The 18038-nt window shown below is 36.9% G+C and overlaps 1 protein-coding gene across 2 annotated transcripts; it reads right to left on the reverse strand.

Annotated features, from left to right (window-relative positions):
- Window positions 1–2304: 2304 nt before the first annotated feature.
- Window positions 2305–17669, reverse strand: LOC129236434 (biorientation of chromosomes in cell division protein 1-like 1). Of its 2 annotated transcripts, XR_008581668.1 has the most exons (6): window positions 17336–17669; window positions 16340–17238; window positions 15114–16283; window positions 14278–15042; window positions 2704–2882; window positions 2410–2525 (listed from the first exon to the last, which is right to left on the reverse strand). XR_008581668.1 is itself a non-coding variant. In XM_054870827.1 (5 exons), exons 1-5 carry the CDS (start codon window positions 17569–17571, stop codon window positions 2386–2388), a joined length of 3210 nt encoding a protein of 1069 aa, XP_054726802.1. In that variant the 5' UTR covers window positions 17572–17669; the 3' UTR covers window positions 2305–2385. The 2 variants fall into 2 exon arrangements, 1 of the variants encoding a protein (XP_054726802.1); XM_054870827.1 differs by lacking the exon at window positions 2704–2882 and having other exon boundaries at window positions 2305–2525.
- Window positions 17670–18038: the final 369 nt, after the last annotated feature.

Consider the following 18038-nt stretch of genomic DNA (forward strand, 5'->3'; position numbering starts at 1 on the left):
TTTAAAACTTTAAAGTCTTTGAAAACTCTTAAAAAGTACAACGCTTCAATGTCTGAAAGAGAAGCAGCACGCAAAGGAGTAAGAATACTACCACCACTGTTTCGAACAATAGAAACTCCATCTGAAGAGTTGTAGTTAGTAAATATGAGTGAAATCATAAAATCTCGTACAAAATACAATATATTGCAAAAGGTGGCTCAAAATTAATAATCTAATTTTGTTTTTGAACAACTTTTTTACTAAATAAAAAATTAAAAGATTTTGAGTCATGGTAAACGTTATTTTAACCTCTACGTATGACTTCATTTGCCAAATTTATAAATCTTTCTAGTATTGGGTTGTTCGGAAAGTAATTTCGTTTTTTTTTTGTGGTGAAATTGAAAGACGATCTTAAACCCAGGCCTTTCAGGTGGTCATAAACAGTTGAATTCGCAAAATTTAACCTCTCACCGATCTCATGTGTTGTTATTCGCCGGTTTGCATCAATTAATGCCTTTATCGCACCTTTATCAGCTTCAACCGGTCTTTCTAGAACGTGATCCATCTTCGACATCAAAATTGCCAAATCGAAATTTTGCAAACCAGTTCTGGTCATGGCGTATTGTCAACACGTCTTCTCCTTACATTTTGGTTAATTTCTTTCTGGCTTGAGCAGCATTTTTACCTTTTCTATACAGGGTGAACGCTATGAAGTGTTACCTATTCAAAACACCATAACTTTTTAGTGTGAAATTAGTTTTTATTGATTTCTAAGACAAAATTGGTCAAAAATGATTACAATTTTAACATATATTCACTTTAGCTCGATATGACCACTTTTGGTCTTGACTATAGCCTGCAAACGGTCAAAAAATGAGTTGCATGCTGCACGAATGTGATCTTAAGGTATTTTTAACCATTCTCGTATAAGGGCTTTCAGCGCATCCATACTGGCATATTTTTTAGTCCTCACCTTGCTCTCCAAAGTGGACCCGATGGAATAGTCCATCGGATTTGCGTCTGGCGAATTTGACGGCCATTGTGTGGACGAAATGAAGTGTGGAACATGATTTTTTAATCAGTCTTGGTTCACACGAGCTTTATGAGACGGTGCCGAGTCCTATTGAAACGTTCATGGTCTACGACCGAAATGTTGGCTAGCTAAAACATTTTCCCGATAATAAGTCGCATTCACTTTGACTTCAGGCTCGATAAAAACGATTGGAGAGCGCCCATCAGCGGTCACCGCGGCCCAAAACATTACTTGCCATGGGAAATTGTTTCGAGTGGCCATACGTAGGCTCAAATTCTCGTATGAGCATTCGGTCAAGTAAACACGATCGTTTTGAGTGTTTATGAACTGCTCAATGAGGAAATTTTTTTCATCAGAAGGAAATTCGCCACGTTCGTGCAAGCGCAACAACTCCTTTGCTCTTTCGCACCGAACTTTTTTTTGCTGGGGTGAAAGATCGTGTACTTTTTGGGACTTGTAAGCCTTGACCTTGAGCTCATTTTTCAATATGCGTCGAATGCTGTCTTGCGATATTTTCCGTTCTTTGGCCATTTTTCTTCCACTTCGACGTGGATTTCGTTCAAGTCGAGCCTTCACTTTCCGAACCATTTCTGGCGTTGTTGCAGTTTTCTTTGGTCCACCTCCATAGCGTTTTGCAATGCTACCAGTATCATTGGAACGTTTTATAGTGCGACACACAAACAATTTATTCACTTAGAGGTGACTGAGCTCACGAACAATGGTTGGTTGTGATTTTCCAGCCAAATATAACGCAATCACACTATTACGTTTGAATTCCATCACAGAAAAAAAAATTCAGCAAATCTGAGACGCAAATGCTTTTGATGGCTTATAAACAATATATTGAACTGTCTTTATAACAATTTTGACGTTGATGTCATGAGCTGTTTTACAGATACAAGCAGTGTGAATTTGGTAACACTACATAGCGTTTACCCTGTAGTAATATTAATATAATGTGACGAAAATGCTGCTTATTGATCTCCATATTTAAAAGGGCACCGACCAAAAACTACTGCGTAAAATCAATTGAGCTCAGCTATATCAGCTGTAAAAATATATACTGACAATGTGACTAAGTGTGAAGTTAGTTGTGAAAAAATACAATTAAATTCTCTACCAGGAAAAAAACGGAATAACTTTGCGAACAACCCAATAGTTTTGCGCCTCCTTGCAAATCCCTTACAAATTCAGTGCTAAACTTTCATTCCAAATATTTTCACAATCTTAACACAATGCGGCACATAAAAAATTTAAGTCATTTCCATGTATGTGTATGTATGTATTATATAATTCGTTTTTATTCAAATATCGTATATAAATAGTAAATTTACAACAGCAGATTTTTCAACTTCTACGATTTAAAACATCATCTAGATTATCGTATCCATGCCTCGACGACGGGAGCGTTGACTTAGCACTGGTCGTGGCTTGTAAAGATCCTCGCTGCTATAACGCTGCTGTTGGTTCAATTTATTTACAGAGGCAATGCGACGAATACACTTCACCATATCTGCAAATGACATAGCACATAAATTGGAAATGAAAGTAATAAGCTTTTAAGTGCAGCGTGCGCACTATTCGAATTCGAATATGGACAGATTAGACATGAAATATAACACACATGAAATTTGAACACAAAGAAATTTATTTAATTAAAAACACTTTAAAATTATTTAACAATTGCTTACCCAGCATGGTTTGAAGGATAATTCAATTTTTTTTTCAAATTTCAATCTATTTTAAATGTAGGCTTCTATGAATAGGTTATTTTATGTCATGCGATACGCGAAGGCTCTACAAATTTACCAGTACTTATTATTCGCTTCATACTGGGTTCTTTATTCTTTGATTTAATTTGTATGCATATCTAAAAATCAATGAAGAGCAGAGCGAAAAGTAAAAAAACAACATGATTACAATTAATGAAATAATTATCAATGCAAACTTTATCAAAAAAATCTGCGTTCAAGTAGGGCTACGGAAATAGTTTTTGTTTTCTAAGGAGAAATCAAGGCATAATTTGTGAAATATAATATTTACACATAATACATTTTTTAGTGTTTTAAAAAACTAGTATTAGTAGGATAGGTATAGGATTTTTATGACTAAGTATTTCTCAATTAAAGTGCAATGTCTGTTTGTGATTATAGAATTAGTACAAAAATCTATATTTTTAAGAGATTTGGAGGGTACACATGCATACGTATAGGATGTGGGAAAGCTAAATAGAGCTAGCCTGCTCTTTTACATTTTGCGGAACAAGTAATTTACTTTCGGATAACGGTTATTATTGGGACTGATCAGACCTACTAAATAATGATTATTAATTGTAATGATTGCAAGTTTTTTTAAGAATCCGTGTAATGATTAACATTATTTACACTTTCCCATGATTATTATTAAGTATTTCTGCCATGAAAAAGCTCCTCATAAAAAAAAAAAAAAAACCAAAAAAAACTCCCGTTCGGAGTCGGCTTGAAATTGTAGGTCCCTTCATTTGTGGAACAACATCAAATAGGAGGAGGAGCTCGGCCAAACACCCAAAACAAAGGGTGTACGCGCCAAATAAATATATAATATATCTATATATATATATATATAGATAATGGGTGGGCCATATAGCGTTTGCTTTTTGAACCACCTATTTTTTTGAGAATGGTAACACAAATGACATGTCAAATGTGTTCATAATTTACTTAAAGGTTTGACATTTACGAAATGGGACGCTATACGCTTGAACAAAATTGGGAAATATTGAAAACGTATTTCCAAAGTGGTGAGTCTTCTTCTTCTTTTCTGATTTTCACATCGGTGGCTATGTCAATAAGCAAAATTGTCGGATTTGGGGCTCAGAAAATCCACACGTTACTGTAGAGAAGCAAATGCATCCACAACGAGTCACTATTTGGTGCGGTTTTTGGTCTGGCGGCATCATCGGACCATTTTTTTTCGAAAATGAGCGAGGAGCCGCGGTTACAGTAAATGGCGAGCGTTACCGTGATATGCTCAACGAGTTGTTTCCAAAAATTGAAGAGGATGACATGGACGACATTTGGTTTCAACAGAACGGTGCAACTTGTCACACTGCCAAAGTTACACTCGAACTTTTGGCTTCCGTTTTTGAAAACCGAATAATCAGCCGAAATTCCGATATCAATTGGCCGCCTCGGAGCTGTGATTTAAGCCCGTTGGACTATTTTTTGTGGGCCGTTAAGGACAAATGCTATGCGAACCGTCCAGAGACGATTGATGCTTTAAGCCACGAAATCGAAGTTGCCATTCATGAAATTGGAGCCCAAACAATCGAAAATGTGCTTAAAAATTGGGTTGATCGAATGGCCTACTGTAAAGCCAGTCGTGGCAGTCATTTGAACGATATTATTTTTCATTCATAAATGACAATGTTCAATCTTAAAAATAAAAAAAAAGTTTGAAAAAATACTGACTAGTTTTGTTTTTTATAGCCGATTCAAAAAGCAAATTTTACATGGCCCCCCCTATATATGATTATTAACCGTGTACGACTAGAAGTACAAAAGCATCATCATAGCAGCATAAATATTCCCCATATTTACATATTTACATACGGGGAATTCTGCTGGAGTGACAGTCCTTGGCCGGATATAAATCCGGGTCGTTTCGGTAAACCAGAAATATATAGGGTTTTCCAATAACAGGTGTTATTGGTGAATGGATTGCGCTATCGAGAGATGATTAACGATTTTTTATGGCCGGAATTGGATGGTATTGATTTGTATAACGTTCATTTTCAACAAGACGGCGCTACATGCCACACAAGCAACGAAACCATTGAAAGTTTCCGGACGGTGTTATCTCTCGAAGAGGTGATCGATCACGATCATGATTGGCCACCGAGATCTTGTGATTTAACACCTTGTGACTTTTTTCTTTGGGGCTACGTGTAAGAGAAGGTCTCCGCCAACAGCCCAGGATCGATTCAAGACCTCAAAGATGGAATTCGTGAGGCTATCGAAGACATAGAGCAGCCACTTTGCAATTCGGTTATGGATAATTTCATGAAACGGATATTATTCTGTAAGCGTGGTCGTGGTGGTCATTTGCCTGATGTTATTTTCCACAATTAACCGCATACCTTCTTCTTTATAATGAAATAAACATCTGATCATTTATATTAAAAATAGCATTTTTCTTTGAATATCAAAATAACACCTCTGTTTGGTTGACCCTATATAATGGGATTACTTTTGATGTTGTTTTTGTTTTCATAACAGGATAATTCTTGGATTATTTCTAATTCTAATTGGTCGCCGTAGCAGAATGGGTAGTTGCGTGGCATTGGGGGTTGGAAGACGTTTTTTTATAGTTTTCTTTAAATCCACCCGACTTCTTGTGGTGCCAAGGAGCCAGACAGTGATACGTCGTCTCATCCTCTTCTCCACATGCTGGGGAGAGTGCAATATTTGAGAAGAAGGATCTGCGACAGTCGATCGAACAGGACAGGTAACATCATTTTTGTCCATCTGCAGCTTCTCTCAGCCCGCAAAGCTCGCTTGTGGGTTGAAGTAATCCGTTTGCTAATCGTGGCTTTGATGGCAGCAGAAAGGAGTGGCAGAACGGACTCCGGGCCGAAGACGTTGGCCTCAGTCCCATCCTAGCTAAAGAATCAGAGGTCTCGTTACCCACGATACCCACACGATCGGAAGACGTAGACCAAAATGAAGAAAACTTTTTTTTTGGATTACCGATCATCCTTTGGCAGGCAATGGCAAATCTACGAGTGTATTTCTGCCATGAAAAAGCTCCTCATAAAAAACCATCTGCCGTGTAGAGGCGGCATAAATGTGAGGCCTCCATTTGTGAAACAACATCAAGACGCACGCCACAAATAGGATGAGGAGCTCGGCTAAACACCTAACAGAAGTGTACGCGCCAATTATTTATTTATTTTTCAGTTGCAGCAGAACAAATAATTTCAGTATTGTGGGGAATACTATTTATACTAATATTTGGGATACCAGCGCCCTAATGACAGAAATAGAGAAAATATGTATATTTTACCAGAGTGAAAGCGACAGTTTTGAAGAAAGTAGTGACTTTGACTAATGAAATGAATAACTTTTTAGTAATCTTTTCGCTTCAAAATTATTAATAATTTTGTTATAAATTCAATTTATTTGTTTAAATTTTTTTTGTAATATTACTTGCCTTAAATTACCTAAATATAAACTAGGAGTAATATCATGAAAAATAGAAAAAAGATGTGTACCCAAAGGGTTAATAATGACTACTAAAACGACGTAATTGTTTTTACCACTAACCCTAATCAAAACTTAACGGCTGTGTACAATTTGCAATTTGATTCAAATCATTTTACCAGTAATTTTGTGGAAATATTTTAGTATTTTGCTAATTCATTTTTAGCGGGACAACTATATGAAACCATTTGAATTTCGTTCGAAATCGGTAAATTAATTCAATTAAATAAATAAAAATAATATCGAATACCAACTACACCAATTTTCTTTTTTTTTCAACATAAAAGGAATTAGATAGCCCCAGAAGTAACTTAAGTGTTAATTAAAAATATATTCCCTATGAAATCAAATCTAATATCTATTGTATAAATAAAAATATGAAATAAACTGCGGCATTTAACAGAACTTAAGAAGATAAATAAAACAACTAAAAGATAAAAAAGCGCCCGGATTCGATTTAATTACAGCTGAGGTGTTAAAAAAGTTACCCTATATAAGTTTGGTTAAATTAGTAAAGTTGTTTAATCATTCAATTCATCTACATTATGTTCCAACCTTGTGGAAAGTTGCAGAAATGTTAATGATTCCAAAACTGGAAAAAGATTTACATCTTACCGACCAATCTTATTGCTGCCTCAAATTGGTAACCTATTTGAAAAGCTCATCCTCAATCGATTGACGCCAATTATCGACTCTAACAACTTGTTACCTTCACATCAATTTGGCTTTCGCAGTAAGCACTCAACCATCGATCAGGTGCACAGAATCACAGCTGAAATCGAAAACTCTTTTGAACAGAATAACGTGTGCTTAACAGTATTGCTGGACGACAAGGTTTGGCATGTCGGTTTAAATAGCAAACTAAATACCTGCCTTCTAAATGATTTTTGCGCCCTCCTAAAGTCATATTTGAGCGAACGCTACTTTCGCGTTAAACAAGGAAACGAATACTCTAAGTTTGAAGAAATAAATGCTGGTGTGCCGCAAGGAAGCAATTTTGGTCCGCTCTTGAGACTTGCCGATACCCCCGAATTGCCATCCTAGCAATTGGAAAAAGTGCTGTAGAAGCTGCAGCCAAACTTCAAATTGCAACAAACGCTACTGAAGAATGGACGAAGACTTGGCGCATAAAACTGAACAATGCCAAGTTAGTTCATGTAAACTTCACCAACAAAAAAGTGAATCAGTATCCAATAATACTGCTAGGTGCCGCAATTCCACATGCAAGCACTGCAAAATACCTTGGCATAACACTCGATGCTAAGCTTCGATGGAAGGAGCATATGTATAAAACTTAAACGGCATGAAATCCATCTGAAGATAATACAAATGATATGGCTAATTGGACGAATATCAAAGCTATCCATATATACTAGGGCGGGTCGATTTAAAAATCGCTCATTGCTCTGTGAAAATCATATTCTAGGGATCAAAATAAGAAACTTTGCCGAAGGAACCATACCTCTAAAACGAATTCTGATGTCCCCCAATTTAAAAATATCACCATTTTTGGCCTTTACATGAAAAAATCAGCTAAATGGCTATGTTTTTTCTTTGTTTTTATTTATTTATAATAATATTTATTATTTATTTTTAATAATATCTATTTTTACTCTTAAGAAATTTATTTAGTCAGAACATAGTATGTAAATGAAAAAAATAATTTAAGTGAGCTATAGAAAAGAAACTAAAAAGTTCGACCCAAATTGGGGGACATCAGAATTCGTTTTAGAGGTATGGTTCCTTCGGCAAAGTTTCTTATTTTGATCCCTAGAATATGATTTTCACAGAGCAATGGGCGATTTTTTTGCCTCCCCACAAAAGACATTAAAGTTCGACCCAAATTGGGGGACATCAGAATTCGTTTTAGAGGTATGATTCCTTCGGCAAAGTTTTTTATTTTGATCCCTAGAATATTATTTTCGCAGAGCAATGGGCGATTTTTTTGCCTCCCCACAAATCGACCCGGCCTAATACATATATACATATCAAAATTTCTATATATAAATAAATTATAAAGCGTGTGTGGTCCTATGGCGCGTAAATATGGGGTTACGCCAGTCAAAGTAATATAAATATACTTCAACGACTCCAGAATAAAATCCTTGGCGATATTCTCAACTCACCTTGGTTCGTTCGCAATAAAGATATTCATCGTGTCCTCAAGATCCCTACAGTCGCTGAAGAAGAAAAACAACAAGCAGAAGCCCACTCCCTCAGGCTTCAAAGGCACGTGAATGAGGAAGCTAACAAACTCCTCAACACCTCAGGTCTAACTCGAAGACTCCATTTAATCAAACCACATGATCAGTCATGAGTTTCCACGACAGTCGGTTCTATGTTACCGAAACAACCCGGATTTATATCCGGCCAAGGACTGTCACTCCAGCAGCATTCCTCGTACCTGTATGTAAGTATGGGGAATGCTTATGCTGCTACAACAACAACAACAACATCAGTCATGATGGCTGTTAACTTAAGGAAGGGACTATGAAAATCTCTTCGCAAAATTCTCTTTATGTTACTAAAATTGTACTGCTCGTTAGTTTATGTGTAACTAGTTCCAGTGTCAACAATGCTATGTATTTTATATTGTATCTATGTTTGTATTAAAAAAAAAAAATTAACAAAACTTCATTTAATTCGAGGTATTTATCGAGCCATACCCAACATAAGTCAGTTGTAAGGTAGTGCCTTTATAGCTTTATTGAACAGGTGCACATACAAAGTAAATCTACTTACTTGAACTTTATTATTATTATCTACTAGTACATACATACATACATGACCGATTTCTAAATATAAGTCCAGTGTAAGTAGTTTTGAAAATGCACGATTTCACGTATTTCTGATTATAAAAGTATCAGTATATTATATTATGTTATAAAAGTAGAAGTAGTAGGCAGGTTTTCACTAACTGCGAATATTTACGAAATTAAACCTGAAATCTAATCTGTATATGCCCCATTGGTGTGCACAGAAATACATACAGAAATTATGTACATGACGAAATTTTATGATAAACACTTGTGTGCTATATTTTACACATCTGCTATGTATGTATGTATGCAGTTTTTTTATGCTCCAAAAAAGCACATAAGCATGTATGTACAAAAAAGTGCGTGTAGCGTAGTATACTATACATAGCAGAAGTGAAACTTTCAAGGCAGACAAAGAAAGAGGGAGAGACCCGAGAGAGAGAGAGAGAGAGAGAGAGAATATATATATCTAAATAAATCCACAACATTTGCAGAGAATACAAATAGGCAAAATTTACAAAAAACGGAGAAGGGTCGACCGGTGTAGGTAACCGCCGGACACAAACGGTGGCAACAACGCGCACTACTCTGAGCGTTTATCACAGGCACAAGCGCTGTGATTCCAGGACCGCAGCAACGGCACAAATTACCGCAAGGCAATACCAATAAATCCGACGCCGGAATGGATAGCACTTTATAGTGCGCACAAGCACTAGCCAGGAAACGGAAATAAGCGGCAAAAAGTAGGCACCAAAAAAAAAAAAACAAAAGGGACCAAAAAAACGCCCCAAACAGTAGGCTCGAAGGAAATATAATGCCAAAAAGTAGGCACCAAAAAATATATTTCCTACAAGTTTGCACCAACAAACAAGCGCCAAAAAGTAGGCAGTGTTATTTCTCACTACAAATTAGCAACCACAAGGAAAAATTCAGGAAAATTAGCCTAAAGTGTATCTAAGATATATATAAGGTATAGCTCTCTCTCTCTCCTTGTCCTCTACGTTATATCTTTTTTCTCTCTCGCGGAACGAAAATGCCCAAAACGTTGCATGGCCTTGAAATTTTACTCTCCATTCTCGCCTAAGAAGTTTCACTTCAAAAATATTATCGCAGTATTCTACATATGTACATATCGCACCCTAAATACAAAAGGGTCACAACTCAAAATGTACCTTCGCTCAAATATGAACGAGACGTTATCAATAAAACGGTCCGCGGATGACATATGGCAAAAATAAATTTTTTGTTTTTTGGTAGGACTGTTATAAGCCTACATGGCAAATTTCAGCGTGATATGGCACATAGTTTGTTTTCTGTGCTACTGTAAACAAGTCAAGCTCGAGTGTGGAAAATGTTGAGTTGTGACCCTTTTGTATTTAGGGTGCGATATGTACAATTTTTGAAAAATTCAGACGGTAAATATCTACTCCGCTAATTCAGCGGAATCGAATTTAATATCGAAGGAAGCCTCACTTTTAAAATCGGATCGAATGATCCGGGATATGATATGTTCCCACGTTACGTAATTCGCGAATTACCCCGTTTTCACGGCGCATTCGAAATTCAATTTGGCAGTTCTAATTCTTGTTGTTGTCTTTTGAATTTTAGTATTACTTTAATTTGCTGTGAATGTCTGTGATAGCGAAAAAGTAAGTTAAAACTATTACTTTATTTTATAATTAGCACAATTAATAAAAAAAATTTCGGCTCATCCGAAAATTATTTTTAAAGACAAGTTCGTCATCACGCTGGATTGAGTTCGATCCTAAAATATTTCTAATAAGATATTTTATAAAAATATTGACAAGTTCATACAAATTTTTCAAAGGTCTAACTTTCTTTCCGGTTAAACTTTCACAGGTTAATGATAACTTCACAAGTTATAAGATATAGCGGTTGCTTCAATAGTTAAAACTGTTCTTCGTGGAGATGAAACAGTTTTCAGAAGACAATTTGATCTCCTACAAAATTCTTGAGTTGTTCAACAACCTACACGATATAATAATGTTTGCACAATATCATTTTTTTTAACTCTATTATTAAAATTCAACTTTTTCTGGTTATAATTCAACGTTTGTTCATTTTGTTTAGATTTACCCTTTCATTTTACTTTGATAGCTAATTTCGATAAATTTCCTATAAATTTTAGGGACGACAGCGTGTTCGAAATCCGCAGAATTATTTGTAAATGAGGCAATTCGCTCTAAAAATTTTCTATGGCGAATTTATTTATGATGGCTAAAATATAAAATTAAAACAATAAATTAAAAAAAAGCATTATACACTCTATAGCTATAGACCATAAACTAAAAATTTGCAAGCAACGGAGTTGCCAGGTGGGCAACAACAAAAACAATTCGCAGAGATGAAGCAGCAAACTACGCTTTGTATGAACGCGATCTAACAATACGTTCACATATAGATTATCTACTTCTTCGTGCTTAACTCCTAATCCGTAATTAAAAAGCGAGATTATCCATACAAAATCTCTCTCCCGAAATCTGAAACTATAAAATAATCCTAGCTTATTACCATTATTTTTTACATACAGCCCTGTGTTTCCTCTGTTATTGATAATTATTTTTACGAGAGTAAAGAGAAACGTCAAAGTAAAAACTAAATAAAACAAAGAAAACAGGTTTGTAGACATAATTTTAATAACATTTTTTGTTAGATATTATTAATTATGCATTCATATTACAGAAAAAAGCGGGTGTCCATAGACGCTTTGGCCTCTTTTTACTTATTATAAAATGTAATATCGAATTTCGCATGCATATTGCTGCCATTTTTTGACACCTTAGTAAACGTCGTTTACGGATTTCTTCAAACTGTTTATTACGAGCAGCCAACTGCGTAATTAAATTAGTTATTTTTTCTCCTTGTCTTTCTTCATATCGTTAATAATAATTAAACAAATCAAAAACACCGAAATATTCCACCAAAATAATTTCTATGAAGAAAAACCTCTCAAAGCAGTATTGACAGCTGATTGTCAATTTTGCAGGAAATCTGCCATATGTGAACGGATGGATTAATTTTGTGGATTTATTGCTAATTTCTGCATAAGTGAACATACTTTAATGAAACTTATATAATATCAGAAGAGGATTTGGCAGCCTTGAAAATAGTGAGTTAGTTATTCTATGAAGTACAAGCAAGTTTCGATGTGCTACCCGTTAGCGAGTGGGGAATAGGTGAAGCAACTGGCATAAATCAACATACGTTGCAAGCGCTGTAAAAGATTTGACATTTTATTTGGAAGCACTTAATGAGTATTAGAAAGACTGAGTTGGTAAGGGCAACTGTTGTTGCTTCATTGAGTTACTTGTGATGCTCGTGCTCTTTCAATACCCTTCTTATTCCCGTTTTTCTCAATATTGTTTTCGACTGTAGACTAAAAACTAACGAGTGCAAGGTGTATGAACACGACGGGCAACATCAAAAGAGAATTCGCAAAGTTGAAGTAACAAAAGATTCCCTGTATGAACCTGGACTAATGAAACTCTCTGGCAATGAAGTTGGCAGCATTAAAAATTGTGAGTTGTACTAAAGGGTTTTTTTTTAGAGGTTAGGTTTTCAAGATGAAATAAAACGTATATAATTTAATGTTATGGCCAAGAATTTAGCTTTATTATAAAGATAATGGTTTGCCATTATGTTTGAAAAATGATTTCGGGCAAGTGGCCGCCGCGGCTGGCTCGAATAAATTCCAGCCGAGAGGCCCAATTTTCGACCACTTTTTGCAGCAATTGGGGCCGTATGTCAGCAATAACGCGCCGAATATTCTCTTCCAAGACGTCAATCGTCTCGGGCTTAACTGCGTAGACAAGCGACTTCACATAGCCCCACAAGAAATAGTCCAGCGGTGTTATATCGCACGATCTTGGAGGCCACGCCACAGGTCCACGGCGCGAGATAATGCGCTCACCAAAAGTTTCCTTCAATAAATCGATTGTTGCGTTAGCTGTATGGCATGTAGCGCCGTCTTGTTGGAACCAAAGGTCGTCCACATCAACATCGTCCAATTCAGGCACGAAAAAGTCATTAATCATGGCTCTATAGCGCTCTCCATTGACTGTAACATTATGGCCGGCTTCATTTTTAAAGAAATATGGACCAATGATTCCCTCTGCCCATAGAGCACACCAAACAGTGACTTTTTGAGGATGTAACGTCGTCTCAGCAATGGCTTGTGGATTATGTTCACTCCAAATGCGACAATTTTGCTTATTGACATACCCATTCAACCAAAAGTGAGCTTCATCGCTGAACAAAATTTTCTTCGATGCGTCGCGCGAACCGAACCATTATTTTCGTAATAAATTTGCACGATTTGCAAACGTTGTTCAGGTGTAAGTCTATTCATTATGAAATGGCAAACTGAGCATAAATCAAGTGACAGCTGTCAAAAAGACCATCTACGAAAAAAGTAGTGCCAACTTGAAAACCTAACCTCTAAAAAAACACCCTTTACTTTTATGAGGTATAGTGGCACCTTACCTAGTGGCGAATCTTGCTCGATAATTTTGTTGTTGTTACTTTCGCATACAAATTTTTCGTCAAGTTAGCCGAGCAGAGAGCTAGCGAGCAGAGAAGTGGCTAACAGAACAAGCGAATATAATATAAAATAATATATTCTGGTTATGGTCCATTTTAAATATTGAATTGTCTAAAGAGCCGATGTACGGTCAGAAATTCAGCTATCATTTGTAATATACATCGCATCTGGCAACCTTAAATAGAACGCTTTGAAAAAATATATTTTACAAAAGATAGCTGAGGTTCTGACCGCATATCGGCTCTTTAGATAATACAATATTTAAAATGGACCATATCCACGCCTAAAATTAATATAATATATTGGTTTTTATACCAAATACAATAAATGTAACTTGTTTAAATATTACCTCACATGCAATAAATGTTTTGAAAAAATTCAAAACAAACGTCTAATAAATGGCGATGTATCGAAATTTTTGGAATAAAAACATATCCAGATGTATGTACTCTGTATGCTACAGTGACCAAGCTGTGTATGACAAAGCTGTTTATTTTTATTTTATTTAAGCCCCACACCAACAATGAAAAAAGCAACGTCTACGGTTTTTACAAAATAGTATACTACCAACAACTATGTAAACAAAAATACGTACGTGTGTATGCGCATTTAACCAATAATACAAATACACCAAAATACAAATAAACAAAGTAGTGAAAATGTTCGAACGAATAACGGATGCACCAAGGAGAATCTTTTACTTACCAGCATTTTTGTCCAGTGCCATATTCTCCTTGGAATTGACACTAGCATCTGAAGGTGTGGGTGATGGTTTACTTTGCAGTGATTGCCCGATGTTATTTCGTCTACGTTTCGCATTCGGCTCGTAATCATTATCGAATGCATTCTCAACCGGACTAGCTGCACATCGTTCATTGCTCATAAAACAGTTTTCCACACTGTATACAGGCACACAATCGACTGAAAGAGTAGCACGAGATTGCGTCGTTACATTCGTATCCAATTCGTTTTTACTTTGTTGCTCTTCGTAAGCTTCAAACGAGTTGTATAATTCGTTGGCACAATCGAAGCGCAAATTATTAACCACACGCCGGCAGCGATCCATTGCGTTATCGAGCAAACGCAAGCGATCTGAAAATGGCGCACTCATTTCATCGAAAAATAATAGCTGCTCTTCTTCCGCTCCAAGCGAGTTTGTCGATGAAATGTGCGTTACAGGCGGCTTAGAAGTAGTTTCAGGCAATGTGACGTCTATATCGGGCGGCGAAATATCTATTTTGGGCGGAGTATTGCATATTGCAGCTGCACCTGCAGCTGCACCTTTAGCGATTGAATATGTTGTCATTGTTGGTCCCAAATCTATGAAATTTACATTGGGATTCTCCAGCATATCGTTCAAAATAACAACTTTATTTCGGTGCGCTTGTGCCATCGCAGCTTTTGTGCTCTCAGTTTCACACATTTCATTAGTAATATTCAAGGCGGCGCCAGTGAGTTTATCTTCATAACCTGTGGTTAGATCAGAAAACAAAAAAAAAAAATGGATCAACGGACACCTTAAATCATTCCATCATATTTACCAGACTCCTCCACACCATCTTTGGGTTTGCTCTTTGGGCTTTGTGAACTTGGTGATGTGTTCTTGGAGTCTTTCTGTTGACTTTGCTGCTTGTCATAGCTGGTTCCTGACGAGTTTACGCTGCCTCTTACATGCTCGCTTCCACCATTCTGCCTGCCAGCACCACCACCACCACCACCACTACCACCTTTACCTTCATCATTTGAATCTGTTGACTTGCGCCTCTGAACTTTCAACTTCTCAATGCTATGATCATCAATGACGGATTTGCTGTCATCTTTCTTTGAACTATTTTCATTATTTGATGAGTTTAGAAGTTTCTTCCTTTCATATTCACGTTTTTCGCGTCTTGCATCATGGCTCTCAGAACGACTGGAAGAGCTTGACGATGATATGAAAGTGCTCGCACTTTTCGTTGTTCCGCCTTTATCATTTTTACTGGAACTTGTATCATGAGACCGTCCTGCGGATGAGCTCGAGCGCTTTGAGCTGCCGCTACGCTCCATGCTATCGCTTTTAGTCTTCGTGTGCTTATCGCGCCTATGGGACTTTTCTTTTTCCTTAGACCTATCCTTTCTTCTCTCCTTTTCCCTTCGTTCCTTATCTTTATCCCTACTGCTCTCCTTGTCTCTATGCCTACTTTTATCGCTACTTCTATCCTTATCACTACCCTTATCCTTATCCTTACTTCTGTCTCTATTTTTACTTCGGTCTCTGTCCTTATACTTTTCCTTTGAGCCGTGCGAGTGCCGCTTATCTTTCGAATGCTTTTTATGTCGAGATGACGACGAGGATCCTCGATTTTGCGAGGAACTTGCTTCTTTTTTCTCGCTTTGTTCTGGCAAGGACACTGATATTGCTGCAGTCACAGACTCATTTTTTAATCCATCTTCACAATTATCTGCATAATGCTGATAACTTATATCTTCAAGTGAAGAGCCGAAACTACTGTCATGAGGAGTTTGGGTCGGAGTTGCTGCAGGCGTTTTCGGTGCTGATTTTTGGTCGTTAGGCTCTACATTTGTATCAATTATTAAATTTCCGAAGTGATGCGGTTGTTCTTTATTTTCTAAATTACCACCCAATGTACCCCTTTGTCTCGGAGAAATATCCCCAATTACTGAATTGCATTCGCCTTCTTGTTCCATCAAATTTATCTTTCGTTCAGTACCTGAAAACAAAAAGGTTTGTATCTTTAAAAAAAAAAACTGCTTACATCCAACGTACCTTCGAATTTAATCTCATCTTTCTTTATATCAAAGTGTAGCTCGGATAGATTTGACTTTGGACCACTCATTTCGCATGAGTTTTCGTTGAATTTAGGCATTTGTGCTTCTTCCGATATATTCGCCGAAGCCAGTTCCAATACTGCTTCGTCTTGCGCTTGCGATGTGTTGTGAGCACTCGAGTTATCCATAAAGCTATGCGACGCATTTGCAGTAACATCGGAGATGTGACTGTCACTCGACACCTGAGATAACTGCGAATCTTGCGATAAAGCAGCATCTGCTTCAAATGATAAACTCAAATTTTTCGCAGGTTCAGGATTTGTTGGATTTGTTGAACCGGAAGTGTCCTGCGTTTCAGAATCTCTTATTTCTTCTTGTTTACCAAAATCTGACTTTAACGCCTTTCCGGTTGACATTGGTTCGATTTTACTCGTGGCAACCTCTAGTTTCTCATCAACTTCACTCTCTTTCTTTATCATTGTCTCAGTTTTTATTACATGTTTTTCCTCCACACATTTCACTAATGGCTCGAATGGAGGGGACTCATCATCCTCCTCTACCATTTTGTCATCCATATCAATATCCATATCGATTATTGATTTGTCATCCTCTCGAGATTCTGACTTTACTGTCGCTTTATCGGAATCGGGGCTTACTTGCTCGAGTCCAGTTGGTAAAAGACTGCTAGTTTCTATTTTCAAAGGCGGCGGTCCCGTCAAAGGCAAGGGCGGTAAGGGGTGCATTATCGGTGGTGGAGGTTCGTGTTTGACTGGTGGCGGAGGTAGTCCTAAATATTTGTAAGTAATTTCTTCAATACGCGGTTGGAAAACTGTACCAATTTTGGGGTTCACCACTTGATCCACAATCCGTTCCACACCAACATCCAAAAAACCAGACCTACATGAGTAGAAAAACCAAAACATTGATAATTTTTTGCGTTACCCTTAACGCCACTCCTTCAATGGCCACTTCTATAAGCAACTGTGGAACTTACTCGGTTATGTGCCTCCGCAATTTCTCGCGCAGTTGGTTTTTATTCATATCTGGCGTCCAGTGTTGCTCAGATAAGAACTTTTTCACTGTATTCTCTACACGTTGTCGTAGATTTTGATAAGCGGGCTTGGTGTCTACGTCCGCCATTGAATCTTTGCGAAATTCATCGAAAACGCCTTGCGATTTCACCTCATGCAGAATTCTGTCCTCAAGCTGAGGATCCAAATGTGAACCCATAGTATCTAAATATTCCTTGGTAACAGAATCTTCTCTAACTATTTTAACAAGAAAAATGTTTGTTGAACATAACAAAGCCTAGAAGAATTTGTTTTTCTCTGCTTGCTTTAGTGCTATTAGTGCTGCCAGACTTACATTATTATCACTAGTAATATAAATTGTGAAAACATAACACGGCGTCCTCACGTTTCTTGAGAATATGCTTAATGGGATATTTGGGACAAACCAGAAATTCGCAATGAGGAGAAACGCAAAATTCTTTCCACTGTTTTGCAAATGTTGGCAATGACAAAAAAAAAGAGCTCCTCATAAAAACGGTTTGCTGTTATGAAACAACATCAAGACGCACATCATAAATAGGAGGAGGAGCTCGCCCAAACACCTAACAGAAGTGTATGCGCCAATTACACTGTGTGACAAAAAAAAAAAAATTAAATATACTTTTATGGAGACCTAGCACAACTTAT

The sequence above is a fragment of the Anastrepha obliqua genome, chromosome 1 (genome assembly GCF_027943255.1).
Source record: "Anastrepha obliqua isolate idAnaObli1 chromosome 1, idAnaObli1_1.0, whole genome shotgun sequence".
NCBI lineage: Eukaryota > Metazoa > Arthropoda > Insecta > Diptera > Tephritidae > Anastrepha > Anastrepha obliqua.